Source organism: Falco cherrug, chromosome 13 (genome assembly GCF_023634085.1).
Source record: "Falco cherrug isolate bFalChe1 chromosome 13, bFalChe1.pri, whole genome shotgun sequence".
Classification (NCBI taxonomy): Eukaryota; Metazoa; Chordata; class Aves; order Falconiformes; family Falconidae; genus Falco; species Falco cherrug.
In genome coordinates, this window is record NC_073709.1 from 29,642,562 (window position 1) to 29,657,783 (window position 15,222).

Below are 15,222 nucleotides of genomic sequence, written 5' to 3' on the forward strand. Positions count from 1 at the left end.
TAACATATGCAATCTGTTAAACTGAATTTAGAGTGTTCCCACAGGGCAGAAGTGAAGTTTTGGTGCCCAGACCTGAGCCTTTCTCTGCAACTCTGCATTACAGACCAGCACAGAGCTCTCTGAGAAGCGGCTCTGATGGTTTCTCCATTCTTCAGAAAGCTTCCTTAAATAAACCTGTTTTTTCAGCTTTCCAGACGCCTGGAAAAATAGATGTCGGAAGAGGCAAGGAAGGAGGGGGTGACAGAGCAGAAGCAGCACTTCAGACTGACTGGGAGCTTAACTGAGGAGTAAATTCAGTGGTAACGTAACAGTGGCATGAATTACATATCCTGAATCTGGGGAAGATTGGAGTCTGAAGTCAGTGGCAGAAGCTGAGTGCAGCCATAGTTAGTGCTTGCCATAGTTAGTATCTGGCTGCTTGCCAGGCTCTGAGGTTATTCACTCTGACATTATCCCAATATAGGAAGGATTGCGCCATTATCCCTGTTTTACAGTCCCCATGTGGCAACCAAGACACAGATGCCTATTTGATGAAATTAGAGAGTGGGAAATTAAAAAAGGGTAAAAGGAAATTTGTTCTTATGGCAGGTTAATTAAACCACCGATTGGTCTACAGCCAAAGGCAGATGTTGTGACAAAGTAATACTGCATTTAGAGTTCTCCTAACTGCAAATGTTAAAAGGGACATAAAACATTGAGCTTTGGAGATTAAGCCCATACCTCATTAATGATGGTCATGAGGAGACCATCATTTTGGAAGAGAAGATCCTCAGTCTCAGCATGGGGCCTTCCTTTGAACTGCTCAGTCCAGTGAGTTGCAGATGGATGAGCACTTGCCGAATGGGCACCTGTAGTCCGTTCTTGATTTCTGCTACCTGCCAACAAGAATAATATATCACATCCAAGCAAAAAGCAGATCTCAGGTCTCCCAGATCATGGGCTAATCCCACAGCCATTTGGTCAGCCTTGGGCACAGTTCATGAAAAATTATGGCAAACTCTTTCTTGGGCCACTTTGCTACTTTTTTGTGTGGATGCTGCCCAGAAGCTTGTTCCCTGACCTGGGTTCCCAAGCACCATCTTTCCCCTATGTGGTGCAGTGTGGCTGTTAAGCATCCTGTCTGCATGGATGCCACTGGCAAGAACCTTTGCTGCCAAAAGAATGAAGCACCAGCTGCAACACTGGAAACATTCAAGAGCAGGAACCAGGAGAGAGAGTTGTAAGGTTCACAGATCTGTATGTGTCAGTCCCAAGCTTTAGCATTATGGAAAAGGAGTTTAGTTGAGGCTGTCAGTTTCCCCATCCAGAGCTCTAATCTCAAATACATCTTGTCTCCACGTAGGCTTGAAACCAAGCTGTGACTTGTGACTACAGCACCATGCTGCTCCGGCCCCATGGCAGATGACCCCGTGCCTGGGGTGGCAGATATCTGCCCTACCTGTATCAGCAGTATGGGCATCCTCTGGCCCAGCACAGCTGCCAAAACACATACTGGGCAGTACGAGATACCAACTAGAGAGTCTGGATATGGGTCCCAGTCTGGGTTCTTGAAAATGAAAAAAGAAAAGCAGAAAAGAAGAGCCAGAGGGCTAAAAGGGACAGAGTGGCCAGTGACACCCTCAGCAGTATTGCACTATATAGGCTACAGAAGAAAATTATATTTCCACTGTCTTGTGCATGCTTTGTGGTGGATTCAGGCTGCACAGGTCAATAGGCCCCTTCCACAGATACCACCTGCCTCTGAAACAAATCCATCTTTGAAACGGCAATTTCTTACAGCATCCTGCATTCTGTTAAAAAGCAGTGAAACTGCATATGGAATTGAAACATGCCAAGTTACTGACCCAGCTAGTCCCTCCCTATAAATTATGGAAAATCTAAATCCCATCTGATTTTGATGGACACAAACAGTTGAGACCTTGCTTTCTCAGCCCAGCTGGAGACAGACTTGACTTTGCTTTGCTTGTACCCACGCTGGCTCTGTCAGGCAACGGCCAGACATGCGTTTGTTCAGATGCTCTGTAGTTCTGCCCAGGTGAGCAGTAGGATGTTTTTTCAGGTCTTTAAGCACCCACTATGCGACTGATTCCAGTAATTCATTAAGTGCAACAAATGAGTGGTGACAGTGGAGGTTACACTGCCCCATAATTATCTCCCTTGCCTCTTGATGAGGGGGTTTCCTGTTACACTGGACAGACCTGTCCTCATGGCTCCTCTTACAGGCTCACTTCCATTCTCAGTTGCCTTCAGACACAAACGTGTCTTGTTCCAGAAACTTTTTATGCTCTTTTTCCTCAGTTGCCAAAAATTTGTAAAATGCTTCCTATCTACAGGATCCCCCCCCAGGTTTAGCCAAGAGCTCAGCATTGCTTACGCTCATTTAGAAGATTTCTGCCTGGGTCATAACTTGGTAAAAAGCCAGTCTAACTCCTCTGTCATCAGCTGGTTTCAGAAAACTGTGAACTGCTTGTATAAAATGCCACAAAAAGGAGCACTGACCATCTATCTAATCAAGTTTGCTTTCTGAAGTATTTCTCAGTTCTGACTACTACAGTCACACAAGTTCATGTCAATAAATATCTCCAAGTATGGATTTTATCTTGATAGTTTTCTTTTAAATTGTGTATTCCTGATAGGGAATCTTAATCTTCCTTTGTGACTAACAACTGTTAGGGGGTTGCTTAAAGGATAATTGCTTTCTTTGTCCTAATAAAAATTAACTTTTTTAAGGGCATCTGATGCATTCATGGATCTGCAAAATATTCAGCCACTAATTTAGGTGCCTTGCATTTATTCGGGGTTCTAATTCTGGAAATCCCATTTACACAATTTACTCTGCAGTGATCACACAGAGAAGGAAGGCTGGAAGCAGAACCCAGGAGTCCTGATGTCTGCTCTCCTGATCTGGGAGAACAATGTCAACACTGAGTACCCATGCTTCAGTGTTGCTCTAATTAGAGCAAGCCAGGTGCAATCAGATTAACTTCATTTGCACTGTGTTTGTAGAAAAAATACATAAAGCACATCAGAGAGCTAAAGCATATAGGACAGTGATAATATATGGCATAAATTAAAGAAAGCAATGATGCAAGTGACTTGATAAATACATTAGTCCAGCCAAAGGCAACACATTTCAGAGGAAGATGTTAGTTTTCAGTAAAGCTGCAGCAATCTCTCCAGCTACTATGTGAACTTTACAGAGGATTAGCAGCCCTAGAAACCGAAGTCCTCTCTTCACTCATAGAAAAACTGCATGAGGGCAGTACAAGGCCAGTTTTGCCATCAGCACATCTTATTTCTGGGCACACTGACCTCTTGATAGGGGTAGGAGGGGAACCAATCCACTTCTTTGCTGAGGTTGCAGACAGCCAGAGCTGGCTGTGCCATTGGTGCCCAGAAGTGGACACATCCCTTCTGCAAATGAGCTGAGGCCAGGTGCCCACTTCATGACGCTTAGTACATGTTCAGCTGCTGGTGGCTAATTTTGGATACAATCAACTTTCAATTACCTATGGGGAGCTTCCATGGTGCTGACTTCCTGCAACACCGCTGGCTACGATCCAGTGCTGTGGAGGGTGATGCAGAAGACAAGCAGCTCTTGTCTGCCTTGATGCAGTGACAGTGGCTGCTGTGGCTGCAAAGAAAGCAGCTTTGGCATTTCTCAAAGTAGAAGGTTCCAAGTTTGCTCACCGGGTCTTGTTTACAGGTACTTTGCTTTATCCCTGCTTTTGCTCTGTCTGAATAAGGGAGTTATTCCCGCCTGCCCCAGAGTCAGCTTTGGCAGAGGTCTCATTGCTATTCTCAGCCTCCTCAGGTCATGTCCCCTCTGCTGTGTCAGTCTGATCGCACGGTCTACAGTTACATTTCAGAAACTGCTTTTGGAAAGCATGGTCCTCCTTTACAGTGTCTCTTTAACAGGATCAGCCAGTTGCAAGGACCAGTGTCAAGGCTGAGGCCAGTAATCCTCTGTTTCATTAAAGGACCAACAAATCAATGACCTCTGTGAGAGATCCTGGAGCCCTATGGTCTTCCTCTTTCGAGGGCTGCATATGTACTTGCTAATTTGTTGTCATGTGCATGCTTATCTCAGTGGCTGCTCATTAAGTGAGACCCATTATGATTACTGCTGATGGGAAAAATGCTCAGACCCCCCACTGAACTGAGTCTGTAGGAGTGAATAGGATATGATAACTTTTGTTATCTCCTTTCCTAACATCAAGAATTCAGTGACCAAACCCAGCAGGGAACATGTAGCAAGGAATTTGCATTTCCTAGCCAAGGCAAAGCATATGGAAATCAATTATCTAGGGCATGAAACGCTCATGGTTCTCCCAAAGGAAAATACTGTTTAGTTTAATCATTCTGCAACTAGTCTTAATTAGTTATCATGCGTCATATTTCTAGTCACATCCACAGGAACTAAAATAGGCCAGTATATGACAGCGTATGCTTCCGAGGACAAAGTTAAAAAAACCCTAAAAATAACAGCACTATGGTTTACACCAGCTTTCATATAGTGCAGCTTTCATACCGCGTCTCTGTTTTGGCCACCTGACACCTTCGAGGTCAGAGAATCCTGGCCAGGAAGGACCCTGTCATGAAGCAGCCCCACACAGTTGCTCCTACTGCACAGTCCAGTTAAGCACACCGAGCCCAGAGCTGCTCCGAGGAAGTTTGGTGTCAGTTGTGCTGGTCACAGCCAGTCTGCAGTGCCTGGCACATGGGTGCAGAGAGCTCACGCAAGGGCAGGTGATGGTGGTGCCATGGTGAAGCAGCCAATGCCATTGCTATATATCAGCAGTTCTGCTGGCCGTACTGCTGCTGCTGCGGTACCATTACTGAAACCAGATGATGAACTGTAGCCCTGCTGCCAAAAGAGGCACTGAACTTTTTCTCCAGTGCCTGTGTGGTTAGTGGCATGTACTTTTTTATCTGCTATAAGGAAAATTAAGACCTTTAGACTGATGTATCCTCTAGTTTTCAAATGTCACTGTTAAAAAAAAAAAAAAGGTGCTAGCAAAGCTTTCTGCCTTCCCTAGTTCTGACCCAGCAATGTTTCTGAACTCATTCACGTGCATGGGTCTTATATGCCTGTCTAGAGTTAAACATACACTTAACATGTCTTGTTGGATTCTTACGCCTGATGCCCAACACATATTTTCTCCATAACTTTGTATTACACAGTTATCTATTGAGGTGACACTAGCACCCAAAAGTGTAAGCTTCAACAGATGAGAGTTTCTATAGCTCTTCAGACAGTTGAGGGGACAGTTCCCAAGAGACCTCTTTCTTACAGTTCTTTAAGGCTTCCCGTTTCACAGAGGTTACCTATGATCCCACATTGCTGCCATTGCCATCAGGTGACCAATGCAGTGAGCCAAATTCAGAGCTGACCTTGAAGTCTGAATACACTGACAGTATTACAGCCTTTTACTCTGTCTTTGGCTTTGAATCATTACGCAACCAGTTTTGAGGGGATCTGTATTCCTGAGGGGATCAGCACATATCAAATCCACCTGAAAGGACAAAGGGCCATCTTGGATGTGACCACCACAAAGTGTTTGGGCACTCACAGGCTCTTCAAAAGAAAATTGGACAATTTATTTGGAAACTTGTTGAAGGGGGTTTTCCCTTTGGCTTTTCTTAGTGACAGATCTGTGCAAGGCTCTGAACAATTTTTGACTCTCAGATCAAACATGATTTTTGAACGTTTTTGTTCCTCGCTTAAAGGTTATCTGAACCAGTAGCTCAGACTAATTCCCCTGGAGTTGTAATATTTGAAGTCTCAGTCTGGGTACACATTCTGCAACTCTGCCCCCTTTTTTTTAACATGTCCCTAATTATTTTACTTGGGAGTGTTTAAAGAAGATGGAGCCAGACCCTTCAGAGAGGTGCACAGCACAAGGATGAAAGGCAATAGAGGCAATCTGAAACACAAGAGATTATGGCTTTGATAGCAGGGAAAAAGGATTATCCTAAGTGTGATGAAGCACTGGAACAGGTACCCAGGGAGGCTGTGGGATGTCCATCCTTGGAGATACTCAAAACGCAACTGGATGAGGTCCCGAGCAACCTGCTCTTGCTGGACTTCATTTGAGCAGAGGCTAGCAGTGGCCCTCTTCCACTCACCCCAATCTGTGACTCTTATGAAGCCTATTAGCAGTGCATGGAAAAATTTTCTTTAAAGGAGCAGTAATTCTTGTGTTCCTGGTGAAGAACCAATGGAGTAACACGGCATTTGACATGTTACCAAGGAGAGAGCCATAAACTCCACACAAGCATAGGGACCAAATCCTGACAGTAGCTGAGCACAGACATCGAGCTTAATGGAATCTGAGGTTATTCATCATTTTTTAAGATCCATTTTTAAGAAAGGGAATGAGTATGAGATCCTTTTCACACTAAATTACATGTCAAAATGTCCAGCAAGTTCAGTGAATGCAAGCACAGATGCCTCAGTTTTCGAGCTCAGAATCTGTATTGTAGTGGAGTCTAATAAAGATTCGTGCGAAGTGCTTCACCCCATCCTTTTCTATAGCAAAAACCAGAAAGCACACTCAGAAAGGTGATATCATGGCTGCTTTCTGAAGGGAGACTGAAATCACAACCATCTCCCTTCAGTTCCCTCTGTGGTGGCCTCAGCTATTCTGGATGGCTTTCTGACTTGCAGTGACTTTCTCAGCAAAACCTGTTTTCACTCTGGGTTTCAAATCCCACTCAAGCTTTTCTTCATGGAGGAAAGACACAAACACCGGTTCATCTCTTTCCAATCAAAGAACATGCAGTGCCAGACGATGAGGCACCAGATTCTTTATTCTTGATTGAAGCTAATTAGTGTTTCCTCTAAAGAAGATTAGAAAAAAATCCACCAGGTCTTCAAAACAGAAATTGCCTGAACTCACAACCAGAGCAGCGGTGCCTGAAGGAACTGGACTGGCTCATACAACTCCACAGGTTTACAAATGCTTGTTTGGACATCTCATCCATAGGTGAGGAGGAAAGCCCATTGAAGGCAGTTCCTTTAGCTTGCTTTACAAGCAGCAGAAGTCTCTGCTTATAAAAAGCTAGCTACAAAAAATCCCCACACTTGGAGAAAGTATGTTGCTGCCCTTTTGAGCTCCTCTAATCTTCACAGTAGGAAACCCAACCATATAAGGCTCAGGAATTCCTACTGTAGGCTGCAGCTATGGCTGTAGTCAGGATTTTAACCCCATCTCTCTGTGCAGGGGAGGCTCCAGGACTGTGGCCTGGTGATGGCTCCAAGAGGTTTTGAGTCAGAAGGCAGTGGAGGCTGAAGTCCTTCCCTTTCTTGAGGGTTGTGTTGCCCTAGTCCTTAATTCCAGGCACAAGAGCCCTCCAGCTGCCCACACGCTTACTGTGGGCAACAGGCACAGTCCTGTTCTACAAAGTCCTGAGCTGGGGGCTTTCCCTTATCAGGCAACCTCAAAAACCACAGGGTCACCCCACTCTGCTCACAGTTGGCAGCACAGAGAAGGTGTCCTGAGCCCTTGCCTGGCTCCTGCCTTTTCTGGGCTTAGATTTCTGCACCTGCTCCACACAGAGAAAAACATGGTGCTCCTCATGGAGAGCCCATGCATCCTGCTGGATGGATCACATCCTGCTGGATTCACAAGGTAGACTCTGCACTGAAGGTATTTTGTAATACACAGTCTTACTGCACAGGACACTGAGGCTCTGCGCAACATGCACTGGGATGAGCAAAGCAGCCAAAGGAAAAGAATAAACCTCCTGGTGTTTGCTTGTTCAAAGTAGCTATTAGCAGGCACAATTAGCCTCCCCTGCCCTGGTCTTCAGAGCATGCACAGAGATCTTGGAGCAGGAGACACGGTAAGGCTGGGAGCCAGCCATCTCCCAGGCCCTGCACAAGCAGATGTGTTGCCCAGGAAAGACCCTCGCGGGGCATTTCCCTCTGGTTCCTCACAGCTGACCAATCTCACTTTTCTACTGGGTGTGGATGAATGTCTCTCTGCTGTTTCTACCTCTGGGATCGGTTATGTTAGAGCTTGGATCTTTGTTCTCATCCTTTCCCACCAAAAGTTTGGTTTCACCAGTACCCACCGCTGCAAGTCACAGTGGCTGGTGCACAGTTACAAGACTCTACCCTCTCTGCATTTCAGATACCACTGTAAAGTCTGCTTCCTCTTTACCTATTCAAACTGAGGAAGATATATGCACCCACTTCATAACGAGTCACAGTCCTGGGAGAAACTTCTGTTGTGCACACACTGCTGCACTAAATCAACCAGACAATTTTTCAAAGCCTGATTTGCTGGGCAGCAGCTGAGGTCTGACTGGAAAAGACAAGTGCCAATACAGTGTCTGTGACTGAAAAAGAGGTGGCTGCCAGGCTTGAAGGGGTTAAGGATGCTGGTGATTAGCCCTCCACCCCCCAGGTCTCTGCTTACTGTCTGTGAGACAGGAGGGCAGCTGGTGCACACTGCAAACATTTCTTTGCATCCAAGTGGGGTATGGAGCCCACTTAGCCCAAGAAGCAGCTTCACTTTGTGAACCTGACCCCCATCCGTGCCAGACGCTGTGCTCTGTGCTTTACCTGTTTGCACATAACAAGTGTAACCAAAACATCCCTGCTGGCACCGAAACAAGAGATTTGAATTCTCTATCTAGTGAATCTTGTCCAGAAGACTCAGTTCTAATACAGCATTCCTCCTACGTTAGATGCAATGCTTTTTGGAGTCAGAAATTGTCACCTTTGACTCTTAGAAACAGGTGGTTTAGTATTGGCAATATGAAATAGTGAAAAAATAAGATGCTGCAGAAAAAAATATCAGCAGGTATGTAAGAGGAGAACTAGAAGGAGCATAAAAAGGAACAGAATAGGAACTAGAAGACAAAGAGGATCCTGGATGAAGAACAACCTAAGATTCAGAGCTGGGCTGCAGAGTGGCACTTTCCCTACCTCTTAGAGACAAAATTGAGTTTGGGGCTCAGGCTCCAGTACCTCCTCAAGCGCCAGATTTATGGCTAGTGACTAATTTTACAGTAGGCCAAAACAAACTCTGTATCTGAATGTAGCTTTACTGTGGGGAAATGTGCCTGTGAGCCCAGGCAGAAAGCTTACGGCCTGGCACAATTCTCATGTGCTCCAAGATATATATATATTTTTTTTTTTTTTTGCGGGATGAAGCTAAATTCCATTGCTTAATGGTAAAGATCACATGGATTTGTGCTGAACAGACGGGAGAGGTATTGCATAAGGACTGGTTCCTGTGTTCTTTGATTACTGCCTATTAGCCTTTATCTCAGACTCTTGGAAACATCAGCTTTCTATCAAAAGGAAATGTCACTGATTTAGCTAATATACTTTTTTTCTTTCCTTTGCAAGAAGATCTAATTGACTTTTTTTTCAGTTCAGTACAGTTTTAAAAAGGGATATTTAATGTCAGGCATTAAAGTTTCCATATTGGCTTGCAGAGAAAATCTCAACTCACAGATGCACTTGTCAAGAGGAAGAAAAGGCAAACCATGCCTCCCTTCCCTGCCATACATAGGAAAGGATTTGTCTTGGTGTAGCTCTGCTATCCAATTGCATAGGTCATTTTATGTCTGAAAAGAGCTTTTTCCACCAAGTTCTTCCTGAAGGGCTCTGATTGATGGGAGTGCTGCCTCCGGTGCCTACTACCTCCAGCACCTGTATGGCTTCATTCAAAGAAACACTGAATCTGGCAGGCCTGCGACTTGCTCCTGCCCAGAAGTCAGGGAAACCTGCCAACTGCATGCAACCAATGTTTTGCATTTTCCCCAGCTGAGTAATTCCCCAGCTTTACAGATCAAGCAAGAGGCATTAAAATTGCTTTGCAATACTGAATGCCAGGCCCTCTGAAGCAAACTGAGGAGTTAAAATTGTAACAGATCTGTTGAACACTTGTTTAATTTTGTGTGTCTGGCTTAAACTCCTTGACTGCAGACTTAAAGCATAAGCATACGCTTTGCGCAATAGTCATTCAAATATTTGCAGAATCAGGGCCATCTGAGGCACCGTTCGTACTACATGACAGTCTATGCAATAGCTAGATCACAGCCATCTCCTGCCACCCCATGGCAGCCTGATGGCTGATGTCAGACTTGTTTAAGAAACCAGTGTTAATTTTAGTGAAGTGCCACATATAATACAACTAGTGAGCTCTGAGAGGTGACCATGTGTTCAGAACTGCCTGCAAGCCACCCTGGTGCTGTCTCTGCCACCACTCTCACAGCAGGAGATCTTCCCCAGATGCCAAAGCACACACTGACGAACCCATGGCACAGGCTATGGCAGGCTCTGCTGCAGACAGACACACACACGCTTGTGCCTCTAGAAAAGCCAATTAAATAATAACCTGACCTGCAAAATGCCAGATATTTAGCATCAAAACCTTCCTTTGTCTTTTGCGTATGGGAACAGGAGAAAGCTTTGACTACTGCAAGTAGAAAGCTGGCTCTGGCTGCCACTGCAGCATCAAGCCTTGTTATCAAAGTCTGCTATGTTAATCTGAGACTACAGCCAGTACTACAGCCCTGTGCCTCCCTGGGAACTCCGCTCAAGTGTGTTTTTGTGAATCCTAGAAATATTAATTGGTTATTAACAACAACACAGTATAGTTTATGGGAAGGCACAGACTGCCACATACCAGGAAGCTCTAGTGGATTTTATCGAGGACTACATTCAACAGTCAATTTGCCAGATGGGAACAGATCACACTCACCTACTGAATATCTCGTCCACCTCCATGATGTTTCAGGGGAAGGTCTGAGACTACGAGCTGAAAGAAGCTATAGTAATGCAAAGCGCTATCATGAACTAGGCAAGACAGATGAATAGACAAGTTCTCAGAAAGTGGGCAAATAAATGTTAACAGGATGCCGCAAGGTTATATTCCTTCCCCACCCTGCCTCAGGGTCAGTTGACACTGTGAAGCGTGAAGATTTCCATCTGTGTGTTAAAAATGGTAACCACTGCTTTTATCCAGAGGAATATCTAATCCTTTCTGGTAATCTACTAAACCATTTGCTGGCTATGCAAATCATGAAAAGAACATTTGAATACTGCTAATTGCTAAAAATAGCCTTATTTTCATCAGCAGAAGAGCTGGCAGTTCTTTCAAGTCATGTTAAAAATACTGCTTTGGTATGACTTCAGCAGAGAGCTGCCACCTGTGTGTGCTACGAGAGTGAGCGGGTCTGCCTTGTCCCTGGACGGGATTTCCTCCAACACGTCACACTACTTGTGGGTCCCACAGCTCAGAAGCAGCTAAGCTACAAGGTCTAAAACCATGGCCGCAGTAGCAACCCAGTACCTTGCGTCTGTGGTTTCTTCTTTGCAGCTCTGCACATTTCGAGTCCAGTTTAAGGGCATATCTCTGACTATTGGGTTGAAGAGAAAAAAAATGTTACTTCTTATTAGGCAGGAACCTTCTGGTTCCTTTGGTGTGCAAGCCTGGTGGTCTGAAGCCACAAAATGACATGCTGATTGCTGTTGATACCTGCTAATGAAGAACAGCAGCAAGTGTTGGAAAATGACTGTGACATACCAATGAGTACCATTTTAGTGCGTGACAGCTTGGGACATTTTGCTTATAATAATATTTAATAAATATGTGGAATTTCTTTGGATTTTAGAAGGTAGCCTGCTACAAAACCAATTTTCTAAACAATGCCTTCATTTCTAATCTGAAATAAAAAGATCACTGGTGTATTTTTGGGTAGAAATGTTTTAAATGTTGGGAGGACATGATTTTCACTCAACATTAGCAGGAAGCTTTTGAAAACAGCTGGTTTCTTCTACTCAGGATGAGAGAACTCATGCAAAAAGCGCAAGTGCTGTGCTTTTAAACACAGACCCATGATGTAGCTGTGTTACAGTACTGAATCCCATTTCTGAAGTTACTCTTAAGTCAAACATTTTGTCTTAGCCCAGCTGTGCTTTGAATTTATGAATGTGGAAAGTGGAGGAAGAATGCACAGCTCACAGAATATTTAAGACAGTTCAGCCAGAATAGGACTGGAGACATAAGAGGTGCAAATGTGTCTACCCACTGCAGGGGAGTGTAGATACACTGATAGCCCTTTTGCTAACCTACAACTATATCACAGTATTTTTTTGTTTCTCTTTGAATCGGCACATGTTGGGATGGAAATACAGCTTCTGCTGTGCTATGAAGAGCAGCAAATTGGGCCCAGCACCACAGGTGACCCATGTGCCAGAACTGTCCCTGGAGAGTGGGTCCTGCAAGCCCAACACGAGGAGCTGTCAGTGGAAGCATGTATGTTAACCTCAGCTGCTCGGATGTGGCAGCCAAAGAGACACACTTATCAAAATATACTAGACCCCCGAGGCTATGCTCTGTCCTGTTCAACTAGATCTAATTTTGTTTTGCTGCCTTTCAGAAGTACAGATAGGGGCCAGCAAGGCAGCAGGGTGTAACCACCTCTGGATTCTTCCCGTGAAGCAATGGATAACAGTTGCTTCCTCCAGCATGTGCTAGTTCACAAAGGTACATGGAAAGTGCTTAGTGGGACCAGGCAAAAAGCAAAAGTTCCAGTCAGACCAACATACCTTGGTGGCCCAAAGGAACAGCGTGTCCTTTACAAATAATTATACGTATTGCTTTTTTTTTTTCTGCTTTTTTTTTTTATTTTCCCTTTTCCCTTTTATCCCCTAATCTGATGTTTTCTTGCCTTCATTGCTTCTTCCAGATGTATTTGTAAATAGGATATCACAATCCAACATCTAACTAGAGAGTAAATCTTTAGGGGAAAAGAAAGAAAGAATTTACAAAACATATGCTACATGAACGAAGAAAGAAATTCTTCGCATTCTATCCAGTGCAAGTTCCAGCTAGGCACTCATATCCATGGGACAAATAAAGAAATTTGAAAAGATGCTGTCTTATAAATAAAGACCAGATCCAAGGTTCTGTAGGGGATGGAGGGAAAGGAAGAAAAAGGGTGCTGTTCATGAGCCTAAAATGAGAAATCAACCACACTCACTAAAGCTCATACTGGATGTGATGATATGACACACTTGCTACAAAGTCACACAGTGACATTGTGCCCGAGCTTTTGGAGAAAAGGATGCACTCACAGTGCTGTGACTGTGGCCAGCTGGCATGTAGCTGCCCTCCCAGAGATCCCGCCATGAGGACCACGTGCAGTGCATGCCTTGCATGCAAGATCAGGAGGAAGAATGGCTCTGACAAAGCAGGGAGCCTTGCTGGAGAGGAATTTCTGCTAAAAAACAGGCTAAATTTGTAGAGGCATCATGTTTCTAACAGCGATAGGCTAACTATATCTGCTTCTCTATAGGGCAGATGAATAGCATGTATTTCAAAGAAAGAAACCCCAACAATTGAAGGAAGTCAGAAAGCTAACAAGCAAGTTTCCTGAGCAGTAGCAGAAGAGGTTTGGGAGCCAGGGACTGACAGCTCCCACCTGCCCCTGCACTGAGGCTGAGCTCCAGTGTCACAGTCACATCCATCCCTCTTTCACACCATGAAGGTAAGCCTGGCCTAGCAGCAGCGTCTGCTTGTTCTAAGGGTTCTGGAATACTTCCAGCCCTTGTGTTGCTCTGAGCAAACCCAATACATTCTTATGTGGCAAATTTTCTCCCATTAGTTGAAATGACATATTGATCACCAGTTAAACCTAATGATACTTGTTGCTGCTAGCTGAATACAACAGCTACCCAACCTGGGTGCTGCAGGAATACAATATCTGTTCCTGTCTCAGGAACTGCTTATCCAGATTTAATATACAGAAATACAAAGAGCTAAATATTAAAGCTCAAGAGAGTAATTTACACTGGAACTGTAGAGCAGGCAATATTAATTCTGCCTTCCCAGTCCTGACCTGTTGCACAGAGACTCTGCACACACTCTCTCCCTCCCCTACTGTCCCTTACATGCTCTAGTAGAGTTAACAGCCTCTCCTTATCTGGTCATAACCCAGCCATGTGGCACTGGTGCCCGTAATTTAACACTCCCATTGCTGCTACACAGATGCAAAACTTTTTATAAATGTGTTCGGCTGACCAGCTTCCTTAGCCCCCTTTAGCCAAGATTACAGGAACATCTATGGTGTTTTGGGGCTGAATAAAACTCTGTCCAGTCCAGTTTGGGGCTGTGGTCCCCTGTGCTTCATAAGGCTGCTGATGGAGCCCAAGAAAAGTGTCCCAGCATTGACATGTGTTTTAGGGGGCAGATGGATCAGCTTCCTTGACCCACTAAAATAACAGACATGCATCATGCACATACAGATGTTAAGCATCACTCAGTGTTTCCTCCCAGATGGGACCTGTTTTTTTCATATTGCCTAATTCTTTCTCCCTAAAAATACCCACCCTTTACAAGCCCATCCCACCTGCTGCAGGCTACCAGGCCCTGGTGCAATACAGCAGTGTGCAGCACCAGCAGAGCTCTGGTCCTGCCACCCTTTAGAACTCCAGCACTGCCTCACTCTGCACACCTAGGAAGAGCTCTCTGAAGGTCAGGGGTTTTATTTTGCTTGCTGAATGGCATACTGTACCCTCACAAGGGAGTCTCATTAGTTAATTGAAAGAAATTTGATTATTAGAGAAGATTCCATTAATAAATTAGTGAGTTCCATCAAGGGATCTCAAAACATTTCTCCAACATAAACTTCATTTCACATCAGCTGCTTTTTGCCTTGCCCACTCAGTAGGATCTCTTTTGCAAAGAAGAAAACCAAAGCCAGCTGCAGAAGTCAGGACCCCCAACTCTCAGTCCCTTGATCCAACTTCTGGTTGAACTTTCTTCTGGTGACAAATCAATTGCATATGCGCTATATGAGATGACAATGTTATGTAAGTACAAAGTAGTAGGATTATGGGTGTGGGGGAGAAAGATCTCCTGGGGAGAGGGGACATTTTGCATCAATCACTCCCTCCCCCACAGCCACCCACCGACTGCAGGGATTTTTCAAAGCACTAAAGATTATACAGTTTGGTACGTTTTAATCAGTTTCTTACCCCATAGAATTATGGTAGAAACATTGCTTAAAAGAAAGTAGACACACAACAATTAGGGGCTGTGTAACCTGCAAAGGAGCTACACATGTGACAGCATGTGCACTTCAGACACCACGGAAGAGACCATAGCTACTGCCTGATGCCTCATATGACACCACTGGACAATAACTGTGCCAAGTACTAGGACTGCAATTAAAAAGTGACAGCATATTTCAGTG

General features: G+C 44.6%; 1 protein-coding gene across 1 annotated transcript in view; it reads right to left on the reverse strand.

Moving 5' to 3' along the window:
• The window catches only part of PARP1 (poly(ADP-ribose) polymerase 1), a 65,274-nt gene that overhangs the window by 37,844 nt on the left and 12,208 nt on the right, over nt 1-15,222 (reverse strand). Inside the window, exon 2 of the mRNA XM_055725807.1 lies at nt 721-875. Within this exon, the coding sequence (XP_055581782.1) occupies nt 721-738 (18 nt within the window). The 5' untranslated portion in view covers nt 739-875. The remainder of the gene's footprint in view (nt 1-720; nt 876-15,222) is intronic.